Source organism: Labrus bergylta, chromosome 19 (assembly GCF_963930695.1).
Source record: "Labrus bergylta chromosome 19, fLabBer1.1, whole genome shotgun sequence".
NCBI lineage: Eukaryota > Metazoa > Chordata > Actinopteri > Labriformes > Labridae > Labrus > Labrus bergylta.
In genome coordinates, this window is record NC_089213.1 from 3082227 (window position 1) to 3104036 (window position 21810).

General features: G+C 41.8%; 1 protein-coding gene across 3 annotated transcripts in view; it reads right to left on the reverse strand.

Moving 5' to 3' along the window:
• The window catches only part of LOC109997830 (ephrin type-A receptor 7-like), a 173439-nt gene that overhangs the window by 20721 nt on the left and 130908 nt on the right, over window positions 1-21810 (reverse strand). Inside the window, exons 6-10 of one of the 3 annotated variants that reach the window (XM_029280889.2) lie at window positions 20827-20951; window positions 15903-16191; window positions 13766-13874; window positions 5723-5848; window positions 1077-1132 (exon numbers count right to left, since the gene is read on the reverse strand). In XM_029280889.2, the coding sequence (XP_029136722.2) occupies window positions 1077-1132; window positions 5723-5848; window positions 13766-13874; window positions 15903-16191; window positions 20827-20951 (705 nt within the window). Of the gene's footprint in view, window positions 1-1076; window positions 1133-5722; window positions 5852-13765; window positions 13875-15902; window positions 16192-20826; window positions 20952-21810 lie in introns of all 3 variants that reach the window. The other 2 variants (XM_065947839.1, XM_065947840.1) reach the window with 2 other exon arrangements.

Sequence of the window (21810 nt, forward strand, 5' to 3'; positions counted from 1 at the left end):
GACACTTCCTCACGCGCTCCATATTTGCAGACCTGCAGCAGCATGGGCGGCAGGTTGTACCCGCGGAACAGGAAGTGGACACGAGAGAGTGAGGAGAACAATAACGAGTCTCTGTGCCTATTTATGAGAGTGTCCGTGATGTTAAAAAAAAAAGTGGTAGGAATAAAAAAAAAGAAGGTGTTTTTGAAAAGCAGGACAAAAATGTATCTCAGTTAATGTGTGTGTGTGTGTGTGTGTGTGTTTGTGTGTGTGTGTGTGTGTTGCGTGCTTGTCAGCTGCTGGCATGTCTTTGTTTGGGCAGATTTAATTCCCAGCCGCATGGCTTCGGCTCATTATTCATCAGGCATAGTGCTCCAAACCTCTCCAGAGGGCTAAGCATGCTGGGAGATTAAACAACGCAAATGAGCACGCACACGCACGTGCCCATACGCGCACGCACACACGCACACATCAAAGGAAACCTCCTAAATCCGCGCATACATTCAGCACATTTAGCTAAGCACTGGCGCGCACAATTACACACAAACAGGAAGAGATATGTCAAACTACTTCCATTCTGTCACTGTCAAACAAAACGCCTATCGAGAGAACTTTAATAAAAGCTTCATTTACAACCTTGTACGACATCATATAAAAAAAAAACAACAACATTTAGCATCTGTTGTGGAAGCGCCGACTAGCTAACATGACTTTTTCTGGCGCTTTTACCCTCCCCTTCCCTTCCTCCCCCTCCTTTTTCATCTCCGGGCTCTTTATCCTTCCCCCCCCTCCCTCCTCCTGATTTCAATCTTTCTCCATCAAACTCAGCCACACACACACACACACACCACCTAATGGAGTGTGTCAGTGTGCTTAGACGCGGCTAAGCGTGCCCTCCGAATTAAGAATTAATGTTGTGGCGCCGATGCCTCAAAAGTCATCCGTAATGCCGGCACATGTGGGCGTGTCTGCGCATTCCAGCACACGGGACAGGAGACACAAAAAACAGATTGACAGATTCCTCCCATTATCCTCAGTTACACACACACACACAGAGAAACACACACACCAGTGATATAGTTGAAGCTGTCACTTACACTGGAAGTAAAGTTCCTCGTCTCCCTCCTGAGATGCTTTGCTGTAGCCGCATTGTCTGCAACGAGAAACAAAGACAAGGCATCAAGACAACGTTTTTATCCAGCGTGACAGACACAAACAAACACAAGAACCAGACTTCTGTTTATCGTACTAGATTATAAGAGAGAGTGCAAACAACTGTTAGACAAGAAGACACAGTGAAGACTAAGTATGATAGTGCAGATATGAAGTATTCATCAAGGCATCCAGAATGATGCCTGATGGCCGTCAACGAGTGGATTCTCTGCCGGATTTGGTACTGAAACCCTAGATACACACTGATATGCTTGGAACTGATAAGTCTATTGTTGTGTGAGCCTGATGGGAGTCCTTAAGAACAAGATCAACACACTGACACGCGTGAGAAACTGTACTCTCCAACTGTACTTTGCACACACAGTTATCTGTCATCCCTCGCGTTCTACAGGAGGTCTAAAGAGGAGGGAGCTCTCTATGATCTGCTGATGGCTTTACGGCTTAAAGGAAGACTTGGCTCTTTACGTTTACACACACACACTGTAAGTGATAGATTAACAAGTGATGAACAGACAGTCTGGATGGCCAGCACCATGCTTACTTGGATTAGAGAGAGGATGAAAAACAAGAGGGACACAGCCAAGGAATTGGAGGATGTTTTGATGCTTAATTCTACAGTACATCAGACGCTTACCCAAAAAAAAAAAAAGAGTGCTGAAAAAATACAAATCAAATATTTTTCAGATTTGTATGGAAGCACAGGGTAGGTTATACTTTAGGGTGTCAATTTAATTGGATCTGAAGAACCAGAGGCTTATTTTGCCGTAAGGTAAAAGGACAGGACATTGTCAAGCTACAACTTTTAGAGCTGAAAAGAATCTGCAGTTCCTTAAGTGGCCACTTGAGGCTGCCTCCAAAACTGAGTCAAGTCCCATTGGGTCCAATATCAAAAGGTTCAACTTCTCAGGTGAAATATTTTTTATTATTACATGTTTTCAGCCTGGTACAAAAATATATATTTCTAGAATATTATCCAGTTTAAATTCTACTGAGCGTTATCAATAAATAGAGGAGTGGTCTCTTTGTGTGACAGGTTGTCTGCTAGGTGTCACTTCGGCTTTCAGTCCATGACAGTCAGTCTCTGCCTTTTAGGGGAGATTTTCCAAACAAATAGAAAACCAATAATACACCTCGATGTGTCCTTTATTGTGCTAACTAGCCGTCAATCATGTCTGCACTCGAGCATATTTAGTACGTGAGATTCTATTATATGTCAGCCGTATTTGGTAGGTCTTGGTGTCTGTACCTGCCATACCTAACCCCTTGATGGCTTGTCCACTGTTTTTCATACATTGTGGCAAGTTTAAGGCTTGGCTTTTGGATTTCCGTGGTTAGAAGTCTGCTTATTTTAACAGTCAAAGACAAGTCTGATACGTTCCGGAAACCCCCACAGCTTCATTAGTCTGAAAAATGAATTTGCGCCATCACCAATTTGCGAATCTCACTTTGTGGAAACATAAATGGGTAACCAGCTCATGAATTTACCCAAGAGAGAACAAGCTGTTTACACTTTTCTCATCTCCAGCAACACTCTCATTCAAAGAGGTGAACTTATTTGTCTGAAATAAAACAAAAAAGACAAAGACAAAAAAAGGCAGAAATTAAGCCTTCAAAAAGTCTGCCCATGCTCCAATGGGTGTCTTTGTGTTGGCTACATCTATTACTTGCTCCATGAATCGTATTTGTAAATGTGTTCATGTCTGCAAGCAACAAGTGAACACAGCACGGCTGGTTATCATGAGTTGAGGGATTATAGAAAACAGGGACAGTCTGGCTGTTGAGCCTGAATGCAACAGGGTTATGAGGACAAGATGACATCGTCCGCATACGCTGTGTGGAGAAAAGTCAACATGAGCGTGTCTTTAAGAAAGAAAGTGTGTGTGTGTGTGTGTGTGTGTGTGTTGTGCATGTAAATATGAATGTCTGAACACACCAGCACTTCACACAGACCTGATGCACAGCTGAGAGGGAGTTCACAGAGAGCCTATAAACATGCATCATGTGATTTTTTAAGCGTGTGTGTGTGTGTGTGTGTGCATGCTTGTTTCTTAAAGTGCATGTGATTGTGTTTTAGCTTTCTTTTTTTTGCATGTACGTGTCCTGTGCGGGTCTGCACAGGGACATGTGATGTGAGTGAGAGGCTCACACGTCTCTCAGCATGTGCAGCAGCACCGTCGTCTGAGACAAGGTCAGGACCCTGTCTGTCAAAACACACCAGCAGATACATGCAGCACACATCCTCGGGGCAGGAGATACCACACAACAGGGGGGAGGGAGGGAGGGAGGGAGGGGGAGACGAGAATTAATAGATAAGGGAGAACAGAAGAGGGAGGAGGGGTAACAAGAGTAACAAGATGCAAGAGAGCTGAAGGGGGGAACATGACAAGGTGATGAGGTTAAAGCTGAAGAAGTAATAAGAAAACCAGCATTCAAGTTGCGTGCGAGAAAATATGAAAATGAGATCCTGACTTGGAAAAAACTTTTCTGATTGCCCCTCCCCCTTAAATCCCAAAAATCTGCAGTATGCTTTTGCGTATTACCTGCCGATATGTACTTGTGACCCAAAAACATGAGAGAAGTAGGTAGATGTTGGGTTGAGTGTAAGAAACCTAACTTTAATAAATATTGCAATATCACTGTCAATATCAATCAGACATGTAGCAAAGAGGATGTGGGTACAAGAGGATCTGTAGGCGGCAAAACTAAAGGGAATCTCATGCATTAGGAAAACCTTTTTTAGCACCTAAAAAACTGTAAAAAAAAATTAAACTTGAGTGCTGCTGTGACCACATTCTCTCCTCATTGCAAAAAGATGCTGGCGTTCAGAAGAAACACTAGGTGGACACGGGGCCTGAGACACTTTTAACACCTAACTTTCCATCTAAAAAGTGGGCTGTGTCCTATTTACCTTCAATGTACCAGTATCAAGTGTCATTACCACATGTGCAGTCGCCAATATCACGCACTGCACACGACATGACATGGTTGAAAATTGCGCCCATTTGTAGTGTATTGCAAGCAGCATGCTTTGCTGCTCAAAACGTGCTAGGATACATCGCTAAGTGGACCAGGCTGGTGGCACCCACCCACAGCTTTTCTCCCTCATCAGGTCATATTGAATTGAATGCATTTAAAGAGTAACTAAACCCTAAAACCACTTTTTTCAACTATAAACCTCTGTGTTTGAGTATTAAGTAGTGTTATGGATCAATTCAAGTTCAAATCTCGACATTTGAGTACAAAGTATTGAAATTCATTTTCATATTGAAATTCGAAATATTGTGAAAAATGAAAAATGGTGGCATACTGTGAAGTAAAATCTGGTTTGATTGAAAAGACTGTGGGCCAAATTGTTAGTGGGTCTGTACACAACTATCAAGGTTACCGTAGGCTGTGAGCTCAACCACCATACCGGTAGCTGGTAGCATCGCAAACTCAACAAGGCAAAAAAACGACAGAAACTGCACCTTCTGGACTTTGTTAATGCAAAAGAAATCATCACGCTGTAAGATAGTTTAAACAGCCTACGACTTAAATCCTGGATTTTACGGTAAAAATGTAAAACAAGCTGTTCATACAGAAACTTAATTTCTTAAACAACTATCTTTGTAGCATCCACATTTTAAAATTAGGACTTACAGCTTCTGAAAAACAACAAAGCACAACAAAATAGGAAGAACTCATCCCCAACTTTTGGCTGTGTTCGAGTGCCCCGGTCGTTGCACTTGAATGCAGCGGTTGAGTAAGTTGAGAGCTCGAGAAGCAGAGGAAGTGACAGAGAAAATTGGAGGTTACGGGTAAGAGGATAATTGGGTAGCAAGGCTATGCAAGGAAGAGGAAATAGTTGAAGAGGCACGCAGTAAAGCCAATAAAATAGGGAGGGCAGAGGGAGACACAAGAAGAGGAGTGCAGGGCAGGGACGGATGTTGGGGGGCAGCAAGGGGAAACTGCAGTTAGGACATACAGTAAAGCAGGACGAGGCCACAGAAGGACAGAAAGCTAATGAGCAGCATGAAGAAGTGCAAAAACATGATAAGGAGACATGTCGAGTGATGTGAAGGGAGTTAGGAGACAAGGATGCTACTAGGCCTCTAAGGAAGGACATGAGGAAGAAGAAGAGGAATAATTGGCAGGGCTGTGAGAAGGGAAAGTTAAATGACTTGATTCCATTACCTCCTTTGAAATGTCACAGATTTGACAGAAATAATAAAAAAATAAAAAAGCTAATTCAAAGTCGTTCTCCTCGGAGAGTGGCTTCTTTTTTCAGCATGAATTTAACTGGAACAGTCTCCAACACATTTCTTAAGTTCATTCCATTTTTTGTGGTGGAGCACAATGCAGAGGATGGATGCAGAACTGGGCCAAACAGCTTGACAACAAAGGGAAGAGAAAATTGTTTTGGCTTGCTATCATTCTCGTGGTGAGAGCGGAGATAGAAACAGAAGTAAAAGAAGAAGAAAAAAGGAGGAGAAGAAGAAGAGAGGGAGAGAAGAGACGGTAGGACAACTGGGAGGAAATGAAAAGAGGGGAGAAATGGGGAGGAGGGGGGGATGCAGACATGCCAGTGTACCTGGGCATCAGCTGTGTGAAGGGAGGAAGAGGAGAGAGGAGAGGAGGAGGAGGAGGAAGAGTGGAGAAGGAGGTCGAGAGCAGCACCACGCTAGCAGGAGTAACATTGGAGGCGCTCGAGCAGACGCTGCTGGGAGAGAAACAAGGGAGGGGGAGGGGGAGGGAGGGCAAGGGGGGGTGCCAATGTCAGATCTGGCTCTTTGAGGGTCAGTCAACATAACTTTGATTTAGAGATTCCTCTCTCTTAAATCTTATCATTTAATTATTGCTTCATGGTGGATGCTGCCAAGAAAAACATGCGTAAAAATGACCATAATATAAAAACATACACAGTCTATATGGTGGAAGTGTATCCTCCAGTCCATTAAACCTGCTCAAACTGGTTCCTTAAGTGTGATTTTTTTTTTTTAAACTAGAATTCTGGATCGATCGTTAAATCTCTCACTTCTGAAGAACCAGATGGCAGAGAGAAATGTGTGGATGCCAAAAAGCGCCGCACATTCTGGCCAAACCCTCGTCTCTGTCAGCTAAGCCTCATCAAACGCTCAACTTGGCAAGACTTTGCATCTTAGTATTAGTCAATTAAGGATTTTTATAAAGTGCATTTCTTTCTTCTTTTTTTTTAGTTGATTCCTTTAAAAAAAGAAACGAGGACTCTTATTGTCAATCAAATCCTGTACAGGACAAAAACCAAAAACTTGTTGGCCCGTCTCTTAACACCTAACCAACTTCTTCTCCGGTCCGTCTTTGGCAAACAGAACAACTCCATTCCCTCTTGCTGTAAACATAAATCTTTGAAATTGGTTGCAAATAGACTCTCATTAAAAAAAGAAGCTTAATAAATTAGAATAGCTGATCATTATTTTCATCAACTTTTATTCCATGAAGAGTTAGTTGGATGAAATTGGCCTTTGCTCTGATACACACATCAGAACCTTCACTTAAGCCTGACTCACACTGCAGAGCTCCGATTCTTCCTTCCCGACAATCGCAGGGTCGCTCCCGACTCGAGGCTGCTCGGACCCGATTATCTGCTCAGATTATCTCGTAGTGTGAGCGGTACAAAGATCCAATCTTAACGTTCGATCTGCCCGGCGATCGTCGGGGATGCCCGGTTTTATTTCAAACATGTTTGATATTTAGAATTTAAAAGAGAGGCAACCTGGTGTTTTTTTTTTTTTTTAATTTTCGGTACAGATCATCAGTGCAGCACTTTTCTGAAACTTATATCCATATATCTACGATTGTATCAACGCTCCGTCCGATTTCACTTGTACAGTGTGAGCTCTCCGGCCGTGCTCGATCCAGTAGATGTCGCCCTTGAGCACCAGGACTAAACCAAAACAAACTGCTGTTTAGCCACACCTCCTCTATTCTGAAGCTTCCGCTCTCCTCCAGCGACAACAGCTTTATGTGCTAGGCCGTCCCGTCCAAGTAAACATGATGTAAACACGGCTCTGACAACAATACAGCTTTCTAAAGCACCGAAACATTTCAGGTGTTACTCATTTCTAGGACTAACTAATGGCAGGGCTTAGTCTGTTTTCTTGTAAATCCTCATTAATGATACAAATATAGAAAATAACCATCTTTCCGTAAAACTGTCAGCCCTACAGTAAACAGAGAAAATGCCTTAAAGGTATCTGAAAAGAGCTCAAAATGGTACAACTGTGTTCATTTTGGTCCATTATAGAGTATATACTCTTAATGTATTTTAGGGAGCCCTTATGTGCATGCTTTTAAATTAAACCTGATGTATAACTGTGACTGCAGGTTTTGTCTTTTCTTAGTTTCACCTCTTTGGTGTTCAGCTTGGAGAGCAGCATTTAGACAAAAAACACGGGCATTAGAATAAATAGGATGTTGTTTAGCTTCAGCAAGGATGGACCCATTCTTTATTAAAAAGGAACCATGTAAGGTGATTGTGCAAAATGTAAGCTGTAAAGTATGTCGATTTTCTCAATATTGAGCCTGTTATTGTGGTTTTTTAACAATGAAAGTAGCAGCTGCATTAGCCTATCATGTACTCCTTTGTGCGTCCACACAGCACATTTACATTTTGTTCATTTCAAGTGGCTGATAATGTGTTCGGCCTACACATTAGAGTCCTACATACAGACTTTAAAGCAGAAAAAAAGAACTGACGCCATTTTTTCCCCCCTGTGTTCCCAAAAATTCAGCACTCAAATAAAGTGCAGTTATGGAAATAAAATGAATAATAGGTGAGAGAGTGAGGAAGAGAATGCTCACTGACAGATAAAGTGAGGCAGAGGGGAATTTAGGCCAGCAGAGACTTAGGGATACATGGGAATTAGATCCAGTTTCACTTTTTATGAGTCATGAGTTTTATCTATTAGCATGACTCGGGTTTATAAAAATTCATAATGACACTTTGGTTTCCCTCCGTTGCTAATCCTTGAATGTTTACACCAGGTGATTTCTCCAAATAAGGGCGTGTGAATGGTTTTGGATTCCACAGCCTTTTTCTGCACACATTTAAAGACGTTGTGTTTTTATGTTTGACATCTTGAATCACTATCAGGTCCGTACTACAAAGAAACATCCGGATTGATTCATGTCTCGATAGCATTTTTCCTAAACAGATCCCTGTGGAACCTCCAAAGTTAACATGCGATGTCTGTGGGTGATGGTGTGGTTTTTTTTCCTGCAACATGAGGGCACTGATCTGTACATGACACAGATGAAACTGCACTACGGTATTAGAGACCTTTTCTCTCGGCCTACTCTTCTCTCCCTCTGCCCAATTTTCTCTATTCGAGTCACACTGTAGTTTTTGTTCACTGTGTTGGCAAGAGTCAATGACCCTCTGCTTAAGTTCCTCTCCTTCTCCATCTCCTGCTCCCGATAACCTGTTACTCACTCACCAGACAGACACGAACCCTGAGTCTCAAGACAGACAGACACACACACACACATATATGCACACTGGTGAGGCCAGTGAAGGGTGAACAATCCCCACACTGACCAGTCAGGCCTGGGCTTCCTGGAGAGATGTTTGGGCAATGCCCTGGAACTCCGGCTTTATCAGACTCTGTCAGGCACCGATGGACTGTGTGTGTGTGTGTGTGTGTGTGTGTGTGTGTGTGTGTGTGTGTGTGTGTGTGTGTGTGTGTGTGTGTAAGTGGTTGGATACAGTGTCAAGGTAGTGTCATATGGCAGCTTGGTCAGAGGCCCAGAGTGTCAAAGTATGAAGCTCTATGTACCTCACCAGCGTCACTTCTGGAGTCTTATTTCAATCTTACTGTCTGATGTGGTGTTGTTATCATGTGATGTAGTTTAAAGAGCTCTTAGGTGTGTTAGGGTGGAGGTTGGGAGTGAAATAGAGGATTCAAACAAACACAGGACTTTAATCGAGGGGATGAATTTTCACTGATTTCAAAGTTCTTACAATGTTTTAAATGTATATTTCTTAGGCCGCCGGTGGCCTAGTGGTCAGTTCGCATGCCACTGGCACCCCAAGCGTCCTGGAATTTTTCTGGCTAAGTACAATAGCACTGATTTCAAAAACATATTTCTATTCCATGGACGGTCTAGTTAGTTGAGTTAAAAGTCGAATAAACTGCTTTATGACACAATTTATACAACAAACACTGTCGAAGGCATTGCTCCTGCATTACATTTTCTATTTTAAAAAAAAGTTTTTATATTGGTACCGTAATTGTGCGAGGCCCTTTGAATTGCCATGTTGATGTTCTAAATAAACTTGCCTTGACTGGTAATTATTGGAAAATGTATCTTCCAATATCAATATGAAGCTGTAATATCTCCACATCTGTCTCACAGCTTAAATCTGGTCTAATGTTATGATGAGAAGATTAAGGTGGAGAAATATCTCTACAATATAGGACACCAATTCAGTAGCCTTGCTCCATTGATGGTAGTTAGTACGAGGCATTTGGACAGTGGTGCATTCTGTCTGATACATATTTTTTACATCGAAAACACAAGCTGCTAATGTGTTTTATTCTAAAGGGACCAAACAGCTTAAAAAAAAAGATGCAGAACCGACCTGCTGCTAACACATGGAGAGGGAGACATTAAGCCAGACTTTGTGATGAACTGGGCTTCAATGAATGTGAGTGTATACTGCAGCCTGTGTCCTCACCTTCATGTGTGTGGGACTCATTTGCATGTGTCTGTGTGTCGATGTAACTGAGACCCCTCCAGCCGTAGCCGGGGGGGGGGAGCTGGCTGTCTCTGCAAACACGAGAGGATGTTAATTGAGGCATCAAGCCATTCCCTCTTTGTCTCTATGCAAAACATGAAGAGCAAGTTAATGGTCCAGCAGCGAGGAACAATGGAGGCCGCTTTCAATGAATGCAGCGATGGAATAAATAGGGAGAGAACGATAAGCATTGCTATTCAGTACGGGGCTGAGCGTGAGGCCATGATGCTGCTTTTTCTGAAAGCGACAAGTACATTTAAATACTTATGTATGTGTGTACTGAGTTCGCACATTTATACATATATATATCACCGGGTGTTTTCTGCAGGAGTGTACAAATCCACACCGGTATATCCCTTTAAAGATATGTGACAGACCGTCTCAGTTTGTTTGAAGCTGATGCGAGTGAAAAGAACCAATTTCTACACCCGGTTGACTCCATCATTCCACTGTTTGTGTGGATCTGTGAATTTGTCTGGAGGTCTCTATATCACAATCTCTCCTTTTATAGAGGCAGGCGTGGAGAAGCTACTCTATCAGGCAGAGAGGTGGCAACAAAGTAGATCTGTGTGTGTGTCTTTGTATGAGGGGAAAAAAAGAGAGATTGCATACAAACTATGCAAACAAATGCTCTCACAATGCATGTATAAAATCTACTTGGATGGGTATCAATTGGATGCCATGCAACTGAGAGAAAAAAAAACGATTGTTTGCTGGACATGTGTTTGAATATGTGTGTGTGTGTGGGGGGGGGGGAGTGGATATGTGCTGGCATGTGTGATGGAGTTTAAATCGAGTGTGTGTTTCTGTGTGGGCGTGTGTGAGGTGAGCTGGCAGAAGTATGGAATTGGACCGGAGTCAAAGAGCAAAAATGGTTGGAACAGGAAGCAGGATTGCACCGTCTCCTCCCCCTCTTTTAACCGCTCGGTTGAATAAAACATGCACGTATATGGCAAGATACACTCAGTGCAATAAACAGGGCAATAAAGCTGGCATTTAAAAGCACCTGAGATGACACAGAATAGCAGCACTAAAGTGAAACAATGACTGAATTATGTGGTCGGGCGACTGATTGTGCGATTGGGTATGACTTTTTGGCGTCATAAACTTCAATGACAAATTCATTAAAGTGATACTTACCACAAAGATGGACGAAAAAAAAAGGTTTTGTGGTTTACAAACTGTGACAAATGAGTGAGGTTCTGCAGATTTATTTACCATTTGCGTCCACAGCCTTTTCTCAAAGTACTTCCTACGTTCTTTATGACTGTTTTCCATTTTTCATTGCTAATTGATCCCATAAATAAAGATTTAAACGTCTAGACATGGCTGTCGTAACAGTTAAGTCTGGCAGGTTTTTCTTTTTCTTTTGTTTGCGTCTACGTTATTTCATTGGTACCCAACCTGAGGTCTGCGCCAACCCGGAGGGGGTCGCCAAACATCTCAGAATGAGAGCCAATAAAATTGAGGTAAATTTTTACAGCAACGTACCACATTGTTGGTGGTGGGTGGTCAGTTTTCTTGAGCCCTATTCTGACTGCCATTTCAAGAAACGCTATTTACGTCGCCGCTGTGACGTTTCACCTTCAGGATAAGTGTTATGGAGGTGTACAAAGTGGTCCCCCCCCCCTGTGCCATCCTCGAAGGTCGTAACATGGGCGTTACAGGGACGAGACAAGATCGACAAGCCAGCGGGGGAGCTAAGCGCTGTGTGTGTGTTCATGTCTGACTGTGTGTGTGTTTAGAGCTCCTGCTATACCTTGCTGTGTCCTGCTTTCGCAACACCCTAAGGGCAAAGTGAATCCACAGACTGGGACACCAACATTAGCCCGTTGCGGAATCAATATGACTGTCTTAAGGCGTAATGATGGTGGAGCTTTGTTACGGCATGTTGTGGAATTGAACTATGAAAAGGGCTTACAATACAAGCAGGGGCTCCAAGGAAACAGGTTTGGAACCAGTGGTTTATGTTTCCTTCTTTATCACATTGAATGACTGGAAGCATTGATTTGAACGTTTGCAATTTCCCCATAGCCAATGGCTTAGTAAGACAAATATGTAAACACTAATTAGTCTGTTTATTTTTGGTTCCAAGAGGGCATTATCAATTGAAGCAGACCAAAACAACTCTGGACCCTATTACCCATTCATACAACGGAATGTGAAGAACTGGTGGGCTTAAATACCATGATTATTTTAATGCTCAAATAATATCAGGGTCTACATAGTTTGTTTTTGTTAAGTGGAAAAATATGTTTAAAATGTATTTTCTTTGAATGCAAAGCCTCTCTTAGAAATTGCCGTTTGTCCAACCAGAAGCCCAACAACCAAAGACTCTTCATTAACATGTCTTTAATGACATAGATAACGGCAAATTCTCGTCATCAAGACGCTGGAAACAACTAATGTTTGACATCAATTCTTGAAGAATGACTGAAAAAAATCATTAAATTATCGATATATTTTGAGATGATGTAATTATCCATTAATAGTTGCTGCTTTAGAGATTTGGAATAAGAATATTTAGCGAGAAACATTTTTGTATTTTGTATGTTACATAACACTATAGATTAGTTAAAACAGACACAATAACAGGTTCATAAAGGTCCATATTGGCAGCAGCCATCTTGGTTGTGTACAAAAGGCCTCAAGATGGTCCGAAATTGTATTGGACCAACCCCATTATAGATAAACGGTTGTGATTGGCCCAACTAAAATCAAAACAGGGCAAAAGGAAATCTATCTGGAGGAGAGGGGGCCCAAACATTTTAGCCAGAGCACATGAAACATGAGCTCACAATGCTAAAAAACACTGAGGAGTTTAGTTACTTGGTGCTTGCCTTAGGAGAAAATAGTTCAAAAGGTTTCTCTTAAGAACCTGCTGAAATACTGCTGTTCTTCTCTTTGGTAGCAGTTTGATATTTACCTCAACTCAGATGTAGAAGTGTTGCGACAATGCTGTAATTACTGGAACATGTCCAACAATGTCCTCTTATCACCCGAGGCTGTGAATATCATCTAAAGTTTGCAGAGATGTTTCTTCAAATTGTCCAACTTAAAAAGTTTTAAACATAAGATATATTGGCCTGATTCAACCAATTCTACAGATGGTCATTACAATTTCCCCACTTGGCGTTGGAAAAATGACCCAAATTGAGGCATTATAGTGGCCTCCGTGTATCAGGCTGCCACTTAAAATCAGAAGCTTCACCCTACTGATTGCTGCAGTCTGAATGGTCTCCACAAAATGCTGAAAACTGAAAGAATCTTGATTTAATAACACAGAGCAGTGCCCTGAAGAAAGAGGTCACACTAGTAGCAACTCCAATGTCATTCATTCAAATTCAATACTTTAAGGACATTCAGTGAAATGACATGTTTAGGAAATCTGCTCTTGATGTGAAAAGTAAAAAGGGTTGTGACCCCTTTAAGGCAAACTTGTGCATGAGTTGAAATGTGTGAGATATCATATTTAACTTCCATCATATCTCTTTAATGTTTTCAATGTCCAATTTCCTTAGTGAGATGTAATTAGACAGCAAATAATTCTGCATGTCTCACATAAAAAAACAAACATAAAGGAGGTTTTGATTTGGCCACTGCATATTAAACGATGGCAGTAAATCCCTTTAGGAGTGAATACTCCTGTCAATGGATTACTGTAATCTGGATTATAACAGGGTGTGACAGTCGATTGAATATGCGATTGAGTGTTTGTACACATGTGCATGTCAGCGCAACATGCTAAGGGTCTTAAAAGCTGAGTGTGATCAAATGAGCTATAGGATGCTTATAGTGGGTAGAGCATTATTTTGTTTGTAGTAGTATGTGTGTTTATGTCTGTAAGTGTGTATTCACCTCCTCCAGATGAGCAGTCCAACCCCCATAGAGAGCAGCATTATCAGGGCGGCCACAGACACGACCACGATGATCACCACCGGGCTCTGCTCGCTGGACGCCAGGGCCACTGGAAACGACAAAATATAAATCAGAACACACTGAAGAAAAAATTCAGACTTTGTATAAGAAGTGGACTTTGTTTCTTGGTTTTCTAAAGGGACGCAAATGTGAAAGTCATTTTAACCTGAATTCTTTCAAAAGCCTACCCCCGGGGGTGTGTTCAACAAAGCAAGATTAGAGGGTAAGCTGTGTCTGTTCAGCCTTAAGTCAGAGTTTTTTCATGTCAAGGAGCTGGCTCTCTTTTAACCTGGCCAGATCACCATGGTAACTTACTCCAAACTCATAACCTGGTCCGTACCAGTCCAAAGTATGGAAATTGGTGTGGTTGCTGTAGAGGTGCCAGTTCACTCTCTACAGAGGTTTCCTTAAACTACGCACTGATCCTCCAACAGCTCAGGGCACGTCCCCTGTGTGCAGCCCCTCAATCTTTATTAATGAGTGTACAAAGGTCCTGTTTGTGCATGTGTGTGTATATTGGGCTTTTGTGTTTGGAGCATGCATTTCAATAACTTCAGTGTAAAACTGTATTTCGCCTCTGGATATAATAAAGTATGAACAAACAAATGATTTGTCTGCTGCCACTTCCAAGGTCAAGAATGAATTTGAGAATTTCACAGATCTACACAACCACTTGCTGTCCTGAGACATGGAAGAACAGGCAGCAACAATTGGCAATCTACCCAAAGTCGAATAATAATTATCAGAGCCACATTTGCCAAAGGACAAACATTGTTTTTGTATTTTTTATTGTAGCTGTGCATGTGCCAACTTTTACTGCTGGCCTCCAAAGCAAACACATTTATAAAGTTATACTTGCCTTATGAATTATTCACTTGACTGAATCATGTGCTTAGAGTCAGTTAGAGAGTAGCAAAGTGTAAAAACAGTTTTTTGCATGCTTGCATTTGGTGCGTGGCCACCGGTGGCTGCTCGCTTGCTGCCCTGTCAGATTTAAGGTCAGTCGACACTTGATCTCGCCCCAGGCAACTACAGCAAGCTGAATATGCATCAACCAAAAAGTTATGCCTCTCGCCCTAAAATGTGCATCCACAGCTGCTTAAAAAATAAATAAAAAGTCTTTGTGTAGAAGCTGATCTTATGGAACTCTGGAGGATATTGTCTGCCGGGGCAGCTCTCAGGTGGGTTGAACTGTATAAACAGTGTTAGCAGCTAGCTTGGTTGGATACTTTGTTTTGTTGGCTGCTGGTTGTAATTTAATTCCAGATTATGGTCACCTTTCAAGTACTTTTGGTGAAATAGTATATTCACTGCTCCAAATCAATGTGCTAGCTAAAAGCATTAGCACCTAAAATGACTAAACGTAGACAACAAGAATGCAGTCCAAACCTCCGCTAATGATTTATACATCTTACAACTACAAAGAAGAGGGATGTACACCTTTAAGATGTTTGGAAACTATGACAACTCTACGCTGCAAAGTCGTTAGCATCTACTGGAGTATTGAACAAAGCCTCCATTGCATTGGAATCTTGGGTATGGTAACGGCTTTTTCAAGAAGTAGTCAGACCCGAACAGATCTCGATTTTGACAGAAATTTGCATGAAAACATGAAATATTGGTCTTAATCTTACTTATAGCAACAGATCATTGTGGATAATGTCATTGGAGGAGTCCATTATCAGGAATTAAGGTACAATGCAGATGCAACGGGAGGAGGTGTTGTCCATACATTCCTGATAATGGACACTTCGTCGAGCGTAATCAAGTTCATGCCAAGTTCAAGGCAAGAAGCAGACTTGCAAAGAGTCATAACTAAACTCTTGGATGGCACATGGGACAACTCAACTTCCACAAAGAAGAAGAACTGTTTCACAGCTTCCTGGTAAAATCTCTAATCTTCACACATATTCTTAAACACAGTTACACCCCATTCGCTGTGTCTCTTCCTCTAACACTTTGCCTCACTGTGTGGGCTGGCCAGGTGCCTGTACACACAAACCCTCCATCCCAATCTGCCCGGGAGAGAGGAGAGAGCGAGGAGGAAACGTGAGGAGGCGTAAAAACGGCTACTCACACTCGCCAAGAGTCTGCAGCTCCAGGGGAGCGCTGTACGCTCCGTAGTCGATAGGCGGCGGAGAGGAAGAGGAGGAGGACGAAGAAGAAGAAGAGGAAGAAGAGGTAGAGGAGGACGAGGCGGAGGCAGAGGAGGAGGACGAGAGAGGGGAGGAGGACAGGGGCGAGGAAGGCGCCGGCGTGGAGAAAGGGCGGATGAGGAAGACGTATGTGGTGCCGGCTTTGAGGTTGTTGACGCTGATGCGCGTCGCGGCGGTCTTCACAGTAGAATAACTCTGATCCTTTTGTTCCTGCGGAGACAGAAAGTGAAAAAAAGAAGAAATGAGAGAGTGAGGAAGCAAAGAAAGACAAGCAAACAGGAGGAGGAAAGAGAAGGAGCGAGACGAGTAGGTGGAATCCATTTGTGAGATGTTCATTTTCCAAAAAGGCACAGTTTGTAACGCTCGAGGGAGACATGCGAGACGTTTTTGGTAACCAAATCAAGAGCTTTTTTGGTTTTTTTATTCATTGATTCAGTGGAACATCATTTTTTTAAAAGAATCCCAGAAAGTTTTGAAGACAGATTGCCAGGACAACCTGAGGAGTTTGACTTCTGAAACCTTCTGTCAACACAGAAGTATCAGTCTGTGCTTTTGCAAATCAATCCTGAGTCGATTCATTAGAGAGGAAAATAAACCAAAGACGTTCCTTATCTGTTTTTTTTCCCTCTCTGAGTATGACTCACAACTTACACAAGAAAGGAAAGGGAGCAGATGACACACATTAACATCGTCACTCCATTTGTTGTCTCATATGTTTGTTCTTTCAGTACAATCTGATTGGCAGCTTTGCTCAGGGTTAAACAAACATGCATGTCATCCATGTATGTTTGCATGTTTATCAGATCACTCAGATGCTGACATTGAGCTCTATTTAACTGATCTAATCATCTGATCAATCTGACATACATGCAGAGAAAACATCCCACCAGCATGGTTAAAGCAAACAGAAGGGAGTTTTTGATTAAGCATTTGGTCATGAGGATCTGGAGCTGCACGCAAAATCTTTATTACGCTCTTAATAAACGACCAAAAATAGCACAACAGGATGAGGGAGTATAGAGAGCAGGGGAGTCAAAGTGTGATTTAATAAAGTAGGTGATGAATAAAAGGGGTTCAACAGGGAAGGGAAGGAGCCGAATGCAGAGAAAATAACACTGAATTCTAATAAAATACTAGTGGGAGAAAAACAACAATAGAGTCAGAGATGACGCTTTGTAATATCAAAAAATGAATAAGCACTGATTTAGTCATTACTGTCGTCAACAACGTGTTTTTTCTTTGTGGACCAGAAGAAGAAAAAAACAACCTGGTGGTGTTGTAAGATGTTTGACCTTTTGAATCTCCCAATAGAAATGTGTTAGTTAGTGCTTATGTGTATTTTTGTTTATTGTGATGTCATTGATTGGACGATCTTCAAATGACTCTACAAACTAAGCTGAAAGGATTTTGTGAAAGAAAAGACCATGATAATTAATCAAAACCTTGAAATTATTTAATGAATAGAGAAAAATACAAAAGACAGACATGTTTTTGAACAGAATTTTTTAAGGAATACAAGTTTAGAGACAACATTATCAACCTCAATAGAAATATGTCTTCAATGATGACATTTTTTTAAGGAATTCAAATGTTGCACGTCTCTTAATTGGTCCAACCGAAAGGTTATGAATGTTTTGGGAGTTATGCTGGAGCTATTATGTGTTTATGTGGAGGGTATTTGATGAATGATAAAGCAAACAATCTGTCTTCTACCTTTGACATGGTATGTAACATGATAATGTATTAGAAAAAACTTACAACGTAATGACGTGAAAGACAGAAGATTTAGCTTTTATTTGTAAAACAAAAGAACTAAGGGGGCTACAGGGGTCTGCAGGGGTTAGTGCTGCCGCCTAAGTTTGCTGGTTTGAATCCCCGACCTGACAGGGGCCTTTCTGTGTACATTCTCCCACGTTCTCCCCGTGCATGTGTGGGGTTTCTCTGGGTATTCCTGCTTTCTCTCACGGCCCAAAGACGTGCTCGTTAGATGATGGTGGCTCTAAATTGTGCGTACGAGTTATTGTTGTTGTTTGTCTCTGAGTGACAGCTGTGGGTAACCTCGTGTTCTTGCCCAATGACAGCAGGGATTGGCCTGGGACGAGCAATATGGATGGATGAATGGCTGGATGGATGGATGGATAAATGGATGGACGGATGGATGGATAAATGGATAAATGGATGGATGGATGGATGGATGGATGGATGGATGGATGGATGGACGGATGGATGGATAAATGGATAAATGGATGGATGGATTGATGGACGGATGGATGGATGGATGGATTGATGGACGGATGGATGGATTGATGGATGGATGGATGGATGGATTGATGGACGGATGGATGGATAAATGGATAAATGGATGGATGGATTGATGGACGGATGGATGGATAAATGGATAAATGGATGGATGGATTGATGGACGGATGGATGGATGGATGGATGGATGGATTGATGGACGGATGGATGGATGGATGGATGGATGGATGGATAAATGGAAGGATGGATGGATGGATGGATGGACGGATGGATAAATGGATGGACGGATGGATGGATAAATGGAAGGATGGATGGATGTATGGATTGATGGATGGATAAATGGATGGATGGATGGATGTATGAATGGATGGATGGTTGGATGGATGGACAAATGAATGCCAGAACAAAGGCTTTGGCTATTCCATAAAAGATCAGTTAAACCAGTGTCATATAAAAAACAAATCTCCTACAGCTCGTCAGGGTTTGTGAACACAACATAATGATGTTGTCAACATTTGCACATGAGTCCACCAAAAACTAACGTCTTAGCTTTTAGATTTAAAAACAGCGATTACTTAAGTTACCAAAGTATATTTTGGATTGCTTAGATTAAAATCATGCCAAAGACTTGTCTGCCCTGCAGCCATTCACAGAACATGTGTTATTATTCAACAGTCTCTCATGAACAGACTCACAGAACAACGATTAGACCATCATTTCTTCTGTTCTCTTCTCTCCTCATTTCTTAATCTATCCATTCTAATCTGAGTGTCACTTGAAGCTTTGGCACTAATGCCTTTATTACGTTCATGCCAATAGAGAATATTGAATTCATGAATAATTTCATAAATATCTTGAGGTATTATGTGTACTGTAAAAATGCATCCCGTTTCATAAGAAAGAAAAAAGGCGTAAGAGTAAACGAGTAAGCTCCACCATATTTCCTCGGACTTTAATAGTCTCTCTGCTGCAGTATAGTGGAATTTCATTTTCATTTCATGGCCCGTCAACAAATTCTCTGTCTCACTCTCATGGCTTCCCCGTCTATCCATATCTCTTTTTCCATTTATCTGCTTCCCCTCATCCAGCTTCTCTTCTCATAAAGCACCTTCATTTATTTCGTTCTCTCACCCTGCTCTTACAAGCATCTTTCCTTCGACTCATCTTCTTTCTCATATGTCCCTAATCCCCTCTGTACTCGTTTCTTTCAATCATGTATCACACAGGGGTCTCGTTCTTTCAAAATGTCTCACTTTGTAAACCTCATTCCTACCCTATTTTCTTTCCCCTGAAGAAGAAGGAGTGGATCAGTGACGAGTAGGTCTTTATTAAATATGGTGTAGCATATAGAGACGAGGTAGAGGTGTGAAAGTGAGTGAGAGCGTGACACAGCCAAATGTGAAAAAAGAAAGGAAAAAAAGCCGTCTGGCGTCGTCAGAAAATGCAGCGACTGAAAGAGGCGGAGAGGCGTGAGCGTGACAGCTGTGGTTTTACGTGCATGACAGATTTACTGTGAGAACTACGACTGCTGATGGGGACGGCCACAATCTGACTAAGTGCTGTGTTAAATGGGCGTGATAGGGCCAATGAAATTACAGTGTGTTTTCAGCAACGCAGAGGAGAATGTGGCTATAATATGGACCCGGGTTAATAGGACTTTGAAATGTACCAAAGTACCTCGATTTCAAACCATATCTTCACTGTTCTCAAGTGGTGGAAGGGGATCCAAAAGTGGGTCACGGACACGTTTTCATTGAGTAGCAAATTTGTACCAGGAAACAAAATAGTTGCAAAAAGTCAATGAAGCGCTTTTAAAACACGTTTTCTTTTGTTCTGTCCCTTTGTTCTGTCACTTTTTGTTCCGTCTCTGGTCCACACTGTCATGTTTTTCATTAAGTATGAGTTGTTAAAAAGTGTCAGAACTTTGGGTCACAAAGTAGTAGTTGTTGGTGGTTTGAGAACTAACTGATTTAGACTGCATGAAAGGATTGTAAAAACACTTCAGCTGACTATTTCCTCACTTAGTTGACAAGTTTTCTTTGAGCTATTTTCAATTAAGCATGGGGTTCTAATATCTTGTACGTCGGCACATTGTGCTTTTGTTTCTTTTAAGATTTATTTCTGGGCTATTTTTGCCTTTATGGTAGAGACAGGTCAGTGATTAGAGTCAGAAATCATGGAGAGAGAGAGTTTGGGAATGACATGCAGACATGCAGGACAGGAGGCAGAGGTCGGAGTTGTACTACGGCCACCTGATTGGAGGACTTCAGCCTCTGTACATGGCACATCATATTCTGCTTTTATTTGCATTCTTCACGATGCCTCAACTTTTTTGGAAACATGGATGTATAATCATACCAAAGGGGCAAAATCCACAAACACTTAACATATTCTTGTTACTTTCCATTAACCAGTCGTTTGCCATTTCCTGGATTCTCACACATTTATCTCCAGACATATTTTTCCTTCTGCTTTGAGTCAACTGGAGAAAAAAAACTTGAGCTAAGCATAAAAGTCTTGATAAGATGAAGGAGACAGAAAAGAAACCAAAGATTTGGGGAGATTATGATGCAACAGTGGATTTACCTTCTCATAGTATTTGACCTCATATTCAGTGCGGCTGCTGTTCGGGTGGGACGGCTCCCTCCACACCAAGGTTAGGCTCTTCTGCTCGATCTTCTCCGCTCGCAGCTCGCTGATCAGAGAGGGAGCTGCAAAGAGAAGAGAGTAGAGTAGGAGGGATAAGTTTAGGGATTGCAGTCTCATTCAATATAAATACAACAAGGAGATCACCACCATCAGAAACAGTCTTTACTCTGCTGCATTTCCAGTTTTCACTCAAAACTTGACAGTGCAGACAAAGGTCAAGGGGGGGAAACGGAGAACTCTCGTAGAAGGAGAATGTTAAAACTGTATTTATAATGTAAACTCTACTGTATCGTCAAATGTAAGAGGAGAGAGAGAGAGAGAGAGAGAGGACAGGTAGGAGAGAGGGGACAGATTAATTATTGAAGCAGACAGCTTCATCGCACTCTGTGAATGGATAAACACTGCTTCAGGTTTCTTTGTCTGAGTGTGTGTGTCTTGGTCGGTACATCGAAGCTGACAATAGATCGATACAGATATGGATTGACTGACAAGTCCGCATCGACACAAAGCTAACGGATGAAGACGCTTCCTAATCTGAACTCCCCGAGTCTCTCAATTAAAAAACTGACCTCAGAACTTTATTTTTTCTGTCTCAATCTTGGAAGAGCCGCGGTGAAATGCAACCTGACGGATATTTCATCTCTTATTGATCACATCAGGGAACCAAACAGAAAGATGAATTATCCGCACAGAGCTGTCCAAACCAAATCAAGACGCCCGGGCCTAAAGCACAGCAATCACATTAAAGAGCACTTCTTTGTTTCTTCGTCAACAAAAAGACAGGCAGCACATTGTATGATAATCAGCCAGCGCCCACCCACTGTTGCTTAAGTTATAATTATGTTGTGTATAATGAAGTACCAAAAAGGGACTGTCAATCACAAGTACTTAGAAACATAAAGGGGGTGCAGTTAGAAGAGT